The sequence below is a fragment of the Marmota monax genome, unplaced genomic scaffold (assembly GCF_021218885.2).
Source record: "Marmota monax isolate L192 unplaced genomic scaffold, Marmota_monax_Labrador192_F-V1.1 WCK01_AAM20220418_F8-fsc00001, whole genome shotgun sequence".
Taxonomy (NCBI): domain Eukaryota; kingdom Metazoa; phylum Chordata; class Mammalia; order Rodentia; family Sciuridae; genus Marmota; species Marmota monax.
In genome coordinates, this window is record NW_026693777.1 from 15,981,835 (window position 1) to 15,998,189 (window position 16,355).

The window sequence follows — 16,355 nt, forward strand, 5'->3', positions numbered from 1 at the left end:
AAAGCATCCAGTAAGCAAATGGGCATGATGGTGTTACAACTTTATTTATGGACATTGAAAATGGAATTACATATAGACCTCATGTGTCATTTTGCTTTTAATTTTTTTGACCACTTAAAAACCATTCTTATCTTACAACTGCACTGAGTACTCTACTTAGAACTGTTTCCCCAGAAAGTCATGTGACTAACTTCCTTACTTTTTTCAGCCCTTCCTTTACATTTCACCTTTTCTTAGTAAGATCCTCTGTCTAAAACTGCAATTTGTCTAAAACCTCCTGGCTGTCTCCACCCTATTCTTTACCTTCCTTACTTCAATGTTTTTCCCACAGTATTTAGCATCTTTTACAGTAGTAAATAATTTACATTTATTATCCTATTATTTGTCTTCCCTTGCCAGATGGTAAGCTCTGAGTCAGGAAGGACAGGATGAAAAAAGTTGACCTACTAGATGCTGTGTAATTGGAGAAGGTAAGGATGATTCCAGTTGCTGACTTCACTCAGCTGAAACTATCATGTACTTCAATGTTATCTGTAGATCACTCCCATCTAGTCTGAAAGTATTACATTGCAAGGATCTTGCTTTTCAGACTTTGCAGTAGCAGTATTAGAAAAGCATCTATGTAGGACGAGAATTAGGTAAATGAGTACATTAAAAATATTAGGAGTAATTCTATGATCCAATGAGACATGTAGCCTAGAGTACAAAGCCTACAGATACTGTTCTCCACATGCTGTTATCAAAAAGAAAAGAAAAAGAAGGGAGACAAGAGGAAGCCGGCTTCTCCCTTGCTTTCTACCTATTGTACAACTAGGAAGCTGACAATAAAGTTTATTTGAGCGTCGACGTGCCCTGACGTGACTCCGCCTTCCCATCCCGAGCCGCGATTGGTGAAGATTTGCCGGCGGCCTGCGTTCTTAAGCCCCGATTGGTGAAGGCTGCCGTCATTCCGGAGCGTCCCGGCGCCAGCCCGCCCTCTCGCCGCGTCGCCGGTGCCTGCGCCGCCCGCTCCACCTCGCTTCTCCTCTCCGGGCGAGGCCCGGGGGACCTGAGTGAGAAGCGGGGACCATGTTCCGACGCAAGCTGACGGCTCTCGACTACCACAACCCTTCCGGCTTCAACTGTAAAGGTGAGGCGGCGGCCCCTAGCCGGCCGCTTGGCCCTGACCCTGGCGGTGGACGCACCCCCACCGGGACCCTTGGCGGCCTTGTACCCCTCTCGGGGATGAGGGGGCCTTTGGGCCCCCTTTCTCGGGGTCGCCACACACCTCTGCCGTCCGCCGCGCCCCGAGGTCGGAGCCCCTTCACCCATTCCTGCCTGAGCATCGCCACTTTCTCTACTTGATAACTCTAGACTCCCCTACCCCACCCTGCAAACACCCAGCTCCTCTGCACACAAAAGGGAAAGCGTTTGCCTTTTTCTTATTTCAAAGCCCCAGAGTTCACCAGGTGTTGGGTAATACCTTGAGCATTTGTTGTGGGCCAGCAGTGCTGGATTCTGAGAAAGGTGCTGAGTAACTTGAAGACTAGCTCACTGCCTGCCAGAGCTAAGGGATAGGGGTAGGGATAGGAGACAGAAGTAAGGAAACAGTTTACGATCAAAACAGTACACAATGAAATCCAGCACCCACAGGGTAAGAGATTAATAAAGTTGTGTGGGTCGTGCAAAAAAAGTTAGTAGCATCTGAGCCGGGAGGTTGAATTGTGTAAATAGAAAGGTATTGAAGATTTTGCAGCATTAAAGTTTTGAAAAGTAATGACATTGCTGCGAATTATTACTAACCTATCTATACTCATTTTGTTCAGTTGTTTTTGATGTCTGGTCGACTAGGAAGTTTAAAAGGGATCATCAAGTTCAACTTGTGATATTGTACTCAAGTCATTATATTAGACTCACAAGTTGGGAATAATTTCAAAACAGGTTTCTTTGATCTCCTTTGGAATCATATTGAATTATTGTATCTTGTTTTTGTACTTTGCGTTTGAATTTAAAAAAAAGTTCAGTGGCAGTAGAACTTAGATCTGGATTTGAATCTTTGAGTATCAGTTTTCTGATCTGTAAAATGGGGATATTATCCACTTCAAAGGGTATTGGATGCAGTCAGGTGAGGTGGCACATGCTTGTAATCCCAGTAACTGTGGCAGAAGGATTATGAGTTCAAAGCTAGCCTCAACAACTTGGTGAGACCCTGTCTCAGAATAAAAAGGGCTGGGGATGTGGTGAAGTGCACCTGGGTTGTGCACCTGGGTTCAGTTTACTGGTTAAAAATAAATATATAGGAAGGATTAAAATAAATATACACTGTGCACTTAATGTGCAGTAAGCATTACGTGACAGTAATAGTCATAGTGTTTCCTTTCTGAATTTATTATTTAATTTCTTAATTGGTTTTTTTATTACTTATTGTTTATTTTACTTTGTTATAATTTCATACTTGCCCAGTCTCTCTCTTCTCCCTCAAAGGAACTGGAATAGTACTAATACTTAAATAGCAAAACTATGTGCTTGTGCACTATTTATCAATATTTCACTTAATCTTCAAAACAACACTATGAGGTAAGTCCATTTTTTAATCCCCATTTTGTAGCTAAAGAAACTGGGGCACAGAAAATGTAGGTGATCAGTTCATGTTCACACAATCAATTGTAAGTGTCTGGGCTTTTTAAATTCAGGTTGAGATTTGATTAGATCATTGTTAATCTGTGGCTCCGGGAGTCTATACTTGCAACTCCTGCTTCTATTGGCTCAGTTAACTTATCATTGTGGGATTAAGAAAATTCCTCAAGACCATTTGTGAAAAAGGAAATATTTTATCAGTGTTTCTAGTGATTTATATAATATTTTGATTGCAGATGAAACAGAATTTAGAAACTTTATTGTTTGGCTTGAAGACCAGAAAATCAGACACTACAAGATTGAAGACAGAGGTAATTTAAGAAACATCCACAGCAGTGACTGGCCCAAGTTCTTTGAAAAGGTAAGGAATTAGGAAGTAAAATAAACATACAGAGAGCTTTTCTAAACTATATGAAACTTTTCTAAAGGTGACCTTAAAATTACTTTTTCTTTTTTTTTGGCACTGGGGATTGAACTTGGGCACTCAATCATTGAGCCACATACCCAGCCTGTTTTATATTTTATTTAGAGACAGGGTCTCACTGAGTTGCTTAGGGTCTTGATAAGTTGCTGAGGCTGGCTTTAAATTCACTATCTTCCTGCCTCAGCCTCCTGAGCTGCTGGGATTACAGGTGTGCACGCTACTGTGCCAAAGCTTATTTTGTTCTTTAAAGATATAATAATGATAAGTGTTAGAAAAGCAGATTTCAAGGGTTTAGCTTTTTTCTTACCATGTTTCTTTTGATTTTAGTGCAAATTCTCCTCCTACCAAGCTTGAGTATTGATAATTTGGGGCGGGGGTGGGGGGGGGCAGGTGGCCTTGGGATCTTGACAATCTTATGAATGAGGTAGAACTAGTTTCTTCAGAAACGTTGTGAAGTTTCTTAAATAGTGGAATATATTCTTTAAATGTAAATATATTCACTTAGTGGCCAATATCAATTTTAACATTGGACAAAAATAAATAAATAAATAAAATGCAGCAATGGTACACTTTTAGTAGTCTTTCTTTTTATTTTATTTTATTTTATTTGTATCAGGAATTGAACCCAGGGGCAGTTAACCACTGAACCATATCTCCATATCCCCAGCCCTTTTTAAATTTTATTGAGACAGGGTCTTGCTGAGTTGCTTAAGGCCTCACTAAATTGCTGAGGCTAGCTTTGAACTCACAATTCTCCTGCCTCAGCTTCCCGAGCCACTGGTTATTTCTTATATTAAAAGACATTGGCATGCTCAAAAATTAGACTATGTTATATTTATGCTTATATTTAATGTTCTGTGTATGATATGAAATGTTCCTGTGTATGATAGAAGCAGCCTATAAATATCTGTGTTCACATCATATTTTTGTGACTAGAATAAAGTTTCCCATTGACTTAATTTTATAATATTTTTGTAGAAAAATTTGTTTTCAAATTAGGTAAAAGTCACATTTTACAGTGTCATTATTTACATTAAACATTTTCATCAGCTGTATTACTTAAATGAGTAAGGGTACCCGTTCTCCCTAGAATCAACCAGTAATTTTATGAATTAGGGAATTCTATAAGTTATACACCAGTATTATCCCCTTGGGCAAGTTTATGAACTTTTCTGTCTCAATTTTAAGTAATGGGTATTACAGTGGTACCTATTCCATAGGGGTGGCTTTGTAGTAGTGATAACCTATATACCTATTTACAGAAGTGCCTGGCCAATAGCAGGTACTGTATAATTATTATTGTCACTGCCTTTACTTCTGCTGGATTATTTTCCTTTACCCTTAAAAATATTTAATACAATTCTAATGGGCTTGTTAAGACTTTGAAATACATTGTTAGGATTTTGCATTTGTTTATTTTACCTTTTATGGCCCATTCACATGTATAAAACAATACACATGTAAAAGTGTATTTGAAGAATAAAAACTTTCCTGATATAAAACACACAAATGAGATAAAGTAGAATAACTGGAAGGTAAGTATATAAGAACTTACCCAATAGATGATCATATAGTTTGTCTCATGGGAATGTTAATGTTGTTGTATAAAATATATATAAAAATGTTTCTTTCTAATTATAGGCACGTGCCTGTGTCTGAGACCTTTTGCTCATTTTTAAATCATGAGTTGAATCCTTTAAATGTTTTCAGTATTGACTATTTGGGGAGGGGGCCATGACAAAATATTGTGAAGGAGGTGATTATTTTTTTAAATAAGGGAACAAAATTTGAGGGTAGAAAATAAGTTATGATTAAACATAATAATTCATTAGTTATTCCTGAAAGGATTTCCAAAGGGGCAGAAGTTTAGTAGCATTGTTGCTAGAATTCAGTTTTCACTTCCTAAGAGACTTATTTGAAGGATACCACTCATCTTGATATGCTTTCAGATGTTTACTTGGTTACAGCCTATGTGTATGTTATATGATTTACTCTATTCATAGCATTTCCATAACATGAAAGTTATAATATTGAAGTTTAGATAATAACTAATTTATTTATATATCATTCTTTTAAAAACTGTCCCCTTTTTATAAATTACTCTTTATGTACTGAAGTCTGCAATTAGAAAGTTTAGATTCCCATCCCAGATCCAAGTTGTGTAATCACTGGATAAAACTGGATAATATAATCAAATTGGACCTTTAATTTTTTTTTTTCCTCTCCGTCTTTACAGTATCTCAGAGATGTTAACTGTCCCTTCAAGATTCAGGATCGACAAGAAGCAATTGACTGGCTTCTTGGCTTAGCTGTTAGACTTGAGTATGGAGATAACGGTATGTTTTTTTTGAGTATTTGTGTTCTTTTTTTAAGAGAAAAGAAAGATGGGAAAGAGGGAATATGAAAATACAGGGAACTTACCAATTTGTTTCTGTCTTACATTGTTTAATCTTTGGTTTTTTGTTTTGTTTATTTTGTTTTGTTTGCACTTCTGGGGAGTAAACCCAGGGGCACTCTACTATGGAGCTTTATCTGCAGCCTTTTATTTTTTATTTTGAGACAGGGTCTTGCTAAGTTGTCCAGGCTGGCCTCAAATTTGCTGTTCTCCTGCTTCAACTTCCCAAGTAGCCAGAATTATAGGCATGTTCCTGTGTCTGGGACCTTTTGCTCATTTTTGTCACAAGAAGTTAAAAGCACTTTATATATAGTCTTTTATTGATATTTGCATGTATCTTTTAGATTTTGGAAATTTTTTTTGTAGAAGGCTGTTTGCCTTTTCAACAAAGTAACGTTACTTTGGTAAACTTTACCAACTTTCACACTCTACACCTTAACCTTTTAAGTTAAATTGTTTCTGGTATCCCAAAATTGATGGGATTTTGAGGTGTTGGTTGCAGCAGTTATCCCAGGAGACTGCAAAGCATGTGTAATGCTAATGTACGTTCATACACTATAGATCACAATTGTGCGTTGTGTTTAATGTTGTAACACATACTTTTGTTATTAGAAGCTTCTTAATATTAATATGTAGAGTAAAAACAATTTTTCATTAAATTCATGTTTCCTCTCAGTAGATTTCACTTTTGAGAAGGCTGCCCAGGTTTGAATGCGAGATTTGATCCATCTTATCTACATCTTTTGTATTTTGTTTTTCATTTTAATGATACTGTCAGTTATAGTCTCTTAATCATTTCCTTTTGAAGTCTCTTTGATAACTCTGGCTTTACCCTTTCCCTCCTGTCCTACCGCTATTAATCTTTTGCCTTGTTTGCTATATCTTAATTTCTCCATTCTTGCCACTATCATCCTATTTTTGCTTCTTGTTTACTTTCTGCTGAGGTTATTGTAATATTTTTTAAAGTAGTCTGCTGTGAGTGTTACTCTACAGTCTTAGCTGCATAATCTACCAGCTCACTTTCTGAAATGTGAATCTGTTTTAGAGTGCTACTTCCTGAACAGCTTTATTTAAAATATTTTAAAACATCATGGTTTTCCCATTTTCTACAAAAGGAACTTTAAGCTCCTTAGCTTGGTATTTCAGTCTATCTGTACACATTTAGCAGTAATTTTCACCTTAGCAGTAATATCCTTATAGCTTTTCATGTCTACCTTCTAACTCACTTGCCACTTTCCATTTTGCTACTATGCCTTATTTGCCCCAGTAAATTGTGAGGTTTGTTCCCTGCATGGTACCTCTCTTAGTTTCTGTTGGTATTTTAACAAATTACCACAAACTCAATGACTTAAAACCCAATTTATTATCTAATTTTGGAGTCAGAAGTTCAACATCAGTCTCCAAGTTGTCAGCAGAGCTGGTTCCTTTTGGAGGCTGGAGGAGAAAATCTGTTTTCCTTTTCTACCTTCTTGAGGATATCTGTCTTCCTTAACTCTGGCCCTTTTCTTCATCATCAAGTCTAGCAGCATAGCATCTTCCAGTTTTTTTCTGCCTCTCCTTCCATTGTCATCTTGTTCTCTGACCCTTCTGCCTTCTTTTTCCATAAGGACATTGTGATTACAGTGGACCCTCTTGAATAATCCAGGATATTCTCCCCATCCCACTATCCCTGATTTAATCACACACACAATTTCCTTTTGCCACATAGGGTAACATGAAGAGGTTCTAAGTACTGGGAGGAGGAGGAATTCTGTCTTGTACAGTACCCATGAGGTTCATGCTTATAACAGATCCTTATCAACTTTAGTAATTGCTTGGCAAATGCAATGTCTATGAATATTCACATGTGTTGATTTGGAGCATCACCCAGTTGGTTTTTTTGGGGGTGCCTCAGATTTAAATTTCAGAAGCATTATGGCACAGATCTAGGGAAAGCTCTCTGATTTGAGATTTTATTCCTTTCTTTTTTTGTGGGGGGAGTACCGGGGATTTAACTCTGGGGCCACTGAGCCATATCTCCAGCCCTTTTTTGTATTTCATTCAGAGACAAGTTCTCACTCAGTTGCTTAGCACCTTGCTGTTATGACTTTGAACTCAAGATCCTCCTACCTCAGCCTCCGGAGCTGCTGGGAATACAGGCATGCGTCACCGCATCCGGCTTTCTTTACTTTCAATTTTAGTTTACAAGGAAAATATGCATTTGATACTTTAGAAAATAAATGTAATCCTATGCTTTGTAACCTTGGTAGTGTTAATTGATTTTTTAGGACCTTTTAACAATTCTGCTCTGAATCAGTAAGAACTGTATGAGCTAATTTTTAATGAAGTATTCTCCACCTTATGAAAACTGTTTTTCTGCTATTCCAAATAAGTTTGTAGTCACATATCAATTTATTTGTTTTACCCTTATTTATTCCATTCTATTTTTATAATCTCAGTCTTCAGTGGTAGCTGCCACATGATAGTGTATCCCAGCAGTTGACTACAAGTATGTACATTTGTTTCTCAGTTATAGCAGTCTTTGTTAATGAATAAAACAAGCTTGTATATGAAATATGGTGATTTTTTATACTAAAAATAGTGGAAAGGTAAATGGTATCAAACATTTAAAAATCTAAACTAGAAACAAGTTTTATTTAATAATAAAATTTAAAGTTATAAGAATACTTTTGAAAATTGGTTAAAGTAGTAATGCTTTTCTTTTTCAGCAGGAGGCGCTCATGTTCTTTTGAGGTTTTACATTGATAGGTTGCCACCTTTTTGACTTTTAAGCTTTCTTAAATTTGCTGAAAAAATTGTGAAATTTTTATTTGTGCCTTACCACTATATAAAGCCTTTCACTAGCTTGTCAATTAAGGTAATTAAAGCCTGACTCAAATATCTCACTTTTTTAAAATATAATTTCACATTGACAGAAAAATTACAGTAGTCAAGAATTTTTATACACCCCAATTCTGCAGACTTAGCATTTTATTTTATTTTTTTCACATTTTTTCCTTAGTTGTAGTTGGACAAAATATCTTTATTTTATTTATTTATTTTTATGTGGTGCTGAGGATCGAACCCAGCACCTTGCACATGCTAGGCAAGTGCTCTACCACTGAGCAACAATCCCAGCCCCCTTAGCATTTATTTCATTGGCTTCATCCTTCTTTGTATGCACACATGTACACAAGCACACATACACAATTTTTTCCTAAACTTCTATGTGCACTTTCTAAAACGGATTTTTGTCTTACACGACCACAGTATTAAAATCAGGAAATTAAAATTACCACAATCTATAGATGTTAGTCACATTACATATTGTCTCCACAATATTTTTTATAGACAGCCCCCTTCAAATCAGCAACAGCAACAACAAAGTAATCCTGGGTTACGCATTAGATTCAGTTTTTCTTTTTTTTTTTTTTTTAATATTTATTTATTTTTTAGTTCTCGGCAGACACAACTTCTTTGTTTGTATGTGGTGCTGAGGATCGAACCCGGGCCGCACACATGCCAGGCGAGCGCGCTACCGCTTGAGCCACATCCCCAGCCCCTAGATTCAGTTTTATATATCTCTTTAGTGTTCTATAATCTGGAACAATTCCTTAATCTTAGCTTGTGCTAAATGATACTGACACTTATTTTGTAGAATTTTACTCAGTTTGGGTTGTGTGATGTTTTCTCACAGTTAGGTTCAGGGTTGATACTTTTGTTAGAAACAACACAGAAGTGATATATTTTTAAAGTGCGTTACATCAGGAGTTGTATGATGTTGCTCTCATTATTAGTCATGTTAACTTGATCACTTGGTTAAAGTTTGTTCACTATTAATTGTTTTCCCCTTTGGGAGATATTTTGAGACTATTAAGTGTACTTTTGTTTCCCATAGTTCCCTGCTAATTTTAGCATCCTTTTGATGACTTTTGCTTCATTTATGTTGGTAGTTGCCCAAAGGTGCTTTCCCAATTCCATGATTCCTTTGGCATTTGTTTATTTGTTGACTTTCTACTGTAAGGAGAAGCTTTTTTTTTTTAAATTTATTTATTAAAATCATTGTAGATAAAAGGGGTCTTATTTTACTCATTGGGTCAAAATCCTTTCTTGTCATCATCTGTCTTGGTGTTTACACTGTTCCACATGTGACCAGTGGACGTTTCTTTAGACTAATTTCTGACTGAGTTAGGAGTCCCTTTAGGCTTTAACTGTCTGGCTTAAATTTTAAAACTTTTATTTTTTTCTCTTATTTCATTAACAAATCATAAAAGCACTATAGGTTAAGATTTCATTTTGGTCATTAAGTTGATTCAAAATTTCTTTGTATATTATTAAATATTTTTCAAATTAAAGTAATAAAGCCTACCTTTGGAATTCTAAATTTCACCTTTCCCTGAAATATGTTTCAGATTTATATACAGTGTATTTCAAGTGATGATGCTTTACAAAGCAAGGGTTTTAGATTTTATATCTGCATTCAAAATAAGACTTGGGGGGAAAAAAAACCTTTTAGCGAGTTTATATTTAATCTTTTGTAACCTTTATTTACCCTCCTCCCATTCTTAAGTCCCAAGTTTTAGGGGGAGCTATAAAAGACATTTCCCTCCAAAAATTTCAGTGTTTGAAATGATTACGTTTAGAAATGTTGATGAAAAGATAGTTGTCAAGTATCTAATAAGCACTTTAGCTTAATCAAAAAGCTATAATTACATTCTCTTCTGTTAGATTTTCTATAGTTAAAAAAAATAAGTTTTCTTGAATGAAATATTTTATGTTTATAATCATCTTAGCTCAATTGAATTCAGAAATAATTATTTATTTTACCTTAAGTTGCCATTCTATAAATTATATTTTTGCCTGTTTTATAGCTGAAAAATACAAGGACTTGGTACCTGATAATGCAAAAAATACTGACAATGCAACTAAAAATGCAGAGCCGTTGATCAATTTGGATGGTAAGTATTAATGTATAAAATTGATCATCATTTTTGGTTTCTTACATATGTTTTACTTCCTGGAATGAAGTTCACATTTAACTTGGTGTCATTAAATTAAGACTGCTTTATGTAGATAGTGTTTATGTTGACATTTTATTCTCTGTAATGTTTTTGTTTGTTTGTTTTGTGGTGCTGGGGATTGAACCCAGGGCCCTATGCTGTTCTTTAATTCACTCCCAGTAGTTTGGGGTTTCAATTTATATTTAATCATGCAGGTCATTGTTTGCCTTCCTGGGTGTATAAATTTTATTTTTTAATTCAGTTATAGTATGAAACAAATGATAAAATTTTCCATTAAGTTGCATGTGTCTTAGTAATTATTTCCCCTTTATGAAAGTATGAAGAGTTTAATTACCTAGATTATGATATGTTAAATATGTTTTACTGGCTAATTTCATTGTGACCTATAATTTATGAATTATTTTTGTGAATGAATAAGCTTGTACATTCCATGCTTGTATATGCTGCTTAGAGAAAAGTTTTGAGGCAAACTCTTCATTGAAGGGATCTTTCTGTTAAAATTAGTAACTTTGGGAAGAAATGTAAATTAAAAGTGCCACAAAAATGAGACTTGCAGAGTTACAGAACAAATCTAATGCAAGTTAAGCTAGTCACATATTGGTTCTGTTACTTGTGAAATATATTAATAGGGAAGCCATTTATCTCATTTACCTAATCATTGGTACTTTACACTTCTTTTTTCTTATTAATATAAAAAAATGACATTAGAAAATTTAAAATCTATTTTGCAAGCTTTTATGTCTGCAGAGCTACATAATTTGTTTGTTTATTTTTAATCTTTCATAGTAAATAATCCCGACTTTAAGGCTGGTGTGATGGCTTTGGCTAACCTTCTTCAGATTCAGCGTCATGATGATTACCTGGTAATGCTTAAGGTAAGCTTCATATTTTTGATTCTTGGGAGAAACTGTATAGAGAAAAATCTCTTCGCTTTTTAAAATACTATTTATTGATATTTATATTTATGGTTGAGTGACCAGAGTACAGTTGAGAAATATGTGGCATAATGTAGATTGTCCAGTAATAATTAAAGTGCTTTATTCTGCTTTGTTTTTTCTCATTAACATAAAAAAAAAATTGGAAAGATTTTAAATTTTCTAATGCCAATTTTTTGATGTTAATGAGAAAAGGCAGTGTAAAGTACCAATGATTAGGAAAATGAATGAGATAAATGGTTTCACTGGAAAATGTTAAGATGTACCTATCACTGTGCTAAATCTTTGCAAAGGTAATCTCATTCAATCCTCCCAGTAATCAATAGAGGTAGATACTAACATTCTGTTTTTAAAAAATGTATTCAGAGAAATGTAAATAAGACGATGACACAGAAAATCATAGAGCGAGAAACTGAATCTAAGTACTCTGACCCAGTAGCCCATTCTTTTTCCTACATTAGTCCACTTCTCAGTTCTTTTAAGGATTCATGGTCTGTATTCATTAAGATAGTGGAAAATGCCCAAATTAATAATGTTGAATTTAAGATATCAGAATTGGAAATTATTTTAGAAGTTATTATTATTAGAAGAGATTAAAGAGCATTGGGCTAGACCTTGTACATGACTATTACTTTAAACTACTGTGTAATAAATTGAATAATTAAATTTTACCCTACCCTGAAGAGATTAAGTCATAGTTGTCCTACTTTTTAGAACTGTATGTATTATAAGGGAAATATTATCCTGTTCTTAGCTCATTATAGTTCTCTGTACTGAATCTGAGTGTTAACTTAGATTTTCTTTGCCCAGATTGGATACCAAAAGACAATTTTTTTTTTTTTTTAATTTAGCTGCTTCAAATGCTTGTTCTTCATTCAATTATGTAAAATTCATTGGAATAGTTCTACAGTGGATATGTCCTTTTTAGTTATAAACTAAATGAGGAGAAACAGACAATGCATAGCATATTTAGAGTATTTTTGTTAGATTTCCAAAACCAGTAAATAGGAAAAATACAAATGAGCTATAACAAAAAACTTTATAAAATTCTAGTCTCAGCTACCTCTTTATTTCCCAGTGGGTTTTTTAAAGAGGTATTTAAAAAATGATGATATAGAAAGCATCTTAGTAGGTTTGCCAAGTGTAAGAGTCAACATTAACTGGTAACCAATCACCATTAAAAATGTTTCAAATTTTTTAAAAATGTTTTAATTATCTTTTTCAGGTACAGCATTTGCTTTTTATTAAAAATAATATTTTTAGTTGTAATTGTTATCTCCCCAATTTTAAATTCCATTTTAAAAAATCTTGTCCTTCAGAATGTTGAAAACTTTATTACTATGAAGTGATAAACACAAGGTATAAAACAAGCATTATTATATGCTACCCTTTGTGGCAAAGATTCTGTGTTTGTAAATGCATGAGCAGACTTACAACTTCAGAGTCTTTTTAGATACATAAAAATCTGGTAACAATGATTGTTCTTGGAGGGATGGCTAGGCATAGAAAAGAGACATACTTTTTACCACATACCTTTGTTTAAAAAAATTTTTTTTAATATATGTATTTTTTTACTTGTCAGTGGACCTTTATTTTATTTATTTATATGTGGTGCTGAGAATCGAACCCAGTGCCTCACACATGCTAGGTGAGCACTCTACCATGGAGCCACAACCCCAGCCCCTAAAAAAATTTTTTTGACCACGTACATATAAATAAATAATACATCTATTCAAAAAAGCGTTTTGAATTACTATGAGTATCCTTATTCTCTAGATTCAGAGAAGGATGAATTATAAATAGTAAACGCAATATTTTTTATTTTCTTAAGGCAATTCGCATTTTGGTTCAGGAGCGCCTAACACAAGATGCAGTTGCTAAAGCAAATCAAACAAAAGAGGTATGTTTATATAAATACTAAATCAATTATTAGTGAGAATTTCTTTTTGTATAGCCATGAGTTTAAACGTTGTAAATATCTGCTTAAGATATTCATTCTGTGTTAAATAGCATAAAGAAAGGATTTCATATTTAATTGTGATTTAGTTTAGTTCTTAAGCAAATTCAGTGTATCTAGTTGTTGGGAATCAGTTGAGTAATATATGAACTTCATTTTTATCCACTTTTCTATCTTAGAAAAGCTCTAAAAGCTTGTGTGCAGTCTGCAAACTACTGCACATGCCCAGTTGAAGCTCATTTTTAAAAAGATTTAAGTTCATTGAGAAGGATTGGATTGTTTGATTCGTAGTAGAAAATAAAAGGCATATCTTCTGTTACCAGTTAATTTTCTTTTTTGAGATAAGTTCTGTCCTTGGATCATTTTGTTCAGTATACCTTCCCCATACATAAAGAATACTTTGGGGATGTTTTTTTGATTAACTGTCAGAAATCCAAACATTCCTAAAGTTTATTGACCATGAGATAGTGCAGAGAATGTCCTCAGGAGTTAGAGGAGGAACTATAGTCTCTATAGACAGTTCCCTCCTACTGAATAGATGTTGCAGTGAATACCTTGGGCACACTACCATTCTGGACTTTGGTCTCCTTTCCCCTCTGATGTCTTTTGTCCTCTGACCCCTTTAGCAAGACCCAGTAGTGTTAAAAGGTTACTAACACCAGGGCAGTGTAGTCCTTTGTGAAAGACCCTCAGTTTTCTTCTCTAGGTTTTTCTTGACCTAATTATGTATGAATGGAGCCAGTAGAACTTGGCTTAAAATCAGCTTATTTCACTCACTCTATAGAACAGATAGTAAATTGTTCTGGCATAATGTAATCATTCATTTAGCAAAACTATGTCTTTAGTTTGGAAGGCAGTGTGAATAAAGGAATAGCCAAATCTTTTTGCCCTTGTTTGCAAAGTAAAATTTAGTTTTATTTTCAGTGCTCCAAATTCTAGTTTTAGTGCCGTCTTAAGATACCAGCCTATAATGACATAGTAGAGAAATTCTTATAGTTTAGTCTTTGTAACTATTCATAACTAGTATTTAAGGCATAATTTTCACAGATAGCTATTCCTCAGTGGTCTGTTGGCAGACAGAAGGAAAACTCCAGCCTCTGGTACCAGACTGACAGAGCCACTCAGTACAATTACACTCTTTATTTTGCTCACTATACTTTCAAACCCATTTGTTTTGTCACTTTTATATCTTGTTTGTTAGCTACTTTAAAGCAGATGGTACCTAGGTAGGTGTACATTAATAGATTAGGTAAGAATTGAGCAGTGACTAAAGTATTTACATAGCAACATTGAAAGTATAGGTAGTTGGGTTTTGTTGTTTTACTAGTAATGATTATGTATAATATAATCAAAAAAGCCCTGGCATCATTTTTGATAGTTATTGTGAAGTCTACAATTTAGCATCATTGTAGTTGTCATCTTTGGTCTATCTATATGTTGGTGCTGACTAGTAAAATGCTTTTTTTTTCCTTCCAGATAAACTGTTGAAAGCTTAATTATGTAAATACACTTGTAAACGTAATGCTGGCTTAACAAAAACAGCATATTTTTAGATAGGTTTGTGTACTTTTAATGACAAATTAAGCTGGGCATAGTGGTACACTACTGTAGTCTCAGCACTCGGGAGAATCCCTTGAGTCCAGAAGTTTACGACTAGTGTGGCCAATATAGCTAGACATCTCACAAGAGAAAAAGCCAGTGTGGTGGTACATGCTTGTAACCCCAGCTACTCAGGAGGCTGAGACAAGAGGATCACAAGTTTGAGGCTAACCTTGTCAATTTAGTGAGACCCTGTCTCCAAAAAAAAAGGGGGCTAGTGGGGTGTAACTCAGTACTTGCCTTTCATGTGTGAGGCCCTGGATTTAATCCCCACTACTACTGGGGGGAAGAAAACACCAAAATAAATGTGCTAAATGAAAAACTATTTTTCCTGGAGGAAATACTAAAGGTATTCCTATCCCATTTGCCTGTACACTAATACTCTTTGAAACTAAATGGAACAACAGCAGCCAGTTCAACCCTCTTTTTTTTTTTTTTTTTTTTTAATATTTATTTTTTAGTTCTCGGCGGACACAACATCTTTGTTTGTATGTGGTGCTGAGGATCGAACCCGGGCCGCACGCATGCCAGGCGAGCGCGCTACCGCTTGAGCCACATCCCCAGCCCCTGGTTCAACCCTCTTTCCATAGCAGTAGTGACAAAACACTGCTGCAGTATTTTGCAGTGCTGGGGATTGAATCCAGGGCCTTGCACATGCTAGGCAAGCACTCTACCACTGAGCCATACTGCCTGCCAAAGATTTATTGATTTAAAAGCCTGGTCTAAAGGCCTGGATGGGCTGTAGAATTTCCAGTACATTTAAAGCTATTCTCTCTAGTTATTGAAATAGGGAAAAACGTAATTGCAAGGTAGATTTCAGCAAATGATTCTTAGGCCCCTGACCATTACAGCTAAAAGTAACAGAACAGCTGCTTTTTACAGTTTCTTATGAGAAGCAGTTATTTTTAAGTGTAAACTCATTTTGTCTTTTTTTTTTAAGGGCTTGCCTGTTGCTCTAGACAAACATATTCTTGGCTTTGACACGGGAGGTATGTGATTTTTGTTTTAATTCAAACTCTTCTTAGACTCTTAAAAATGAATAAATAGTCTTAAAAGCAACAATTATGTATTGATGTGTGTTTTTTCCTTACAAAACAGATGCAGTTCTTAATGAAGCTGCCCAGATTCTGCGATTGCTGCATATAGAAGAACTCAGAGAGCTACAGACAAAAATTAATGAAGCCATAGTAGCTGTTCAGGCAATTATTGCTGATCCAAAGACAGACCACAGACTAGGGAAAGTTGGAAGATGAACACTCTAGGATTTTAGCTTCTTACCTACTTAGTACAATTGGGAACCATGTACACTTCTGGCATGTGTTTGTAAATCAAATGTCACATTTTCAAGGGAGGAATCCCAGAAAATTGACTGTTCTAGAGATTTACCACCATTGCTTTTTTTCTTTAATAAAGTTTGGGAAAGTGGAGT

The 16,355-nt window shown here is 35.0% G+C and overlaps 1 protein-coding gene across 1 annotated transcript; it reads left to right on the plus strand.

Moving 5' to 3' along the window:
- The first annotated feature begins 963 nt into the window (after window positions 1-963).
- On the plus strand, window positions 964-16,353 carry Rtraf (RNA transcription, translation and transport factor). Its single transcript, XM_046461277.2, has 8 exons — window positions 964-1,129; window positions 2,853-2,977; window positions 5,277-5,376; window positions 10,286-10,372; window positions 11,222-11,310; window positions 13,202-13,270; window positions 15,867-15,915; window positions 16,025-16,353. Exons 1-8 carry the CDS (start codon window positions 1,069-1,071, stop codon window positions 16,177-16,179), a joined length of 735 nt encoding a protein of 244 aa, XP_046317233.1. The 5' UTR covers window positions 964-1,068; the 3' UTR covers window positions 16,180-16,353.
- The last annotated feature ends 2 nt before the right edge of the window (window positions 16,354-16,355 follow it).

Bases quoted from the DNA above. Each gene is read 5' to 3' on its own strand.
- Rtraf (XM_046461277.2), top strand. From the start codon at position 1,069: ATGTTCCGACGCAAGCTGACGGCTCTCGACTACCACAACCCTTCCGGC. The intron at 11,311-13,201 runs GTAAGCTTCATA...TATTTTCTTAAG, and splicing joins ATTACCTGGTAATGCTTAAG to GCAATTCGCATTTTGGTTCA. The intron at 13,271-15,866 runs GTATGTTTATAT...TTTTTTTTTAAG, and splicing joins AAGCAAATCAAACAAAAGAG to GGCTTGCCTGTTGCTCTAGA.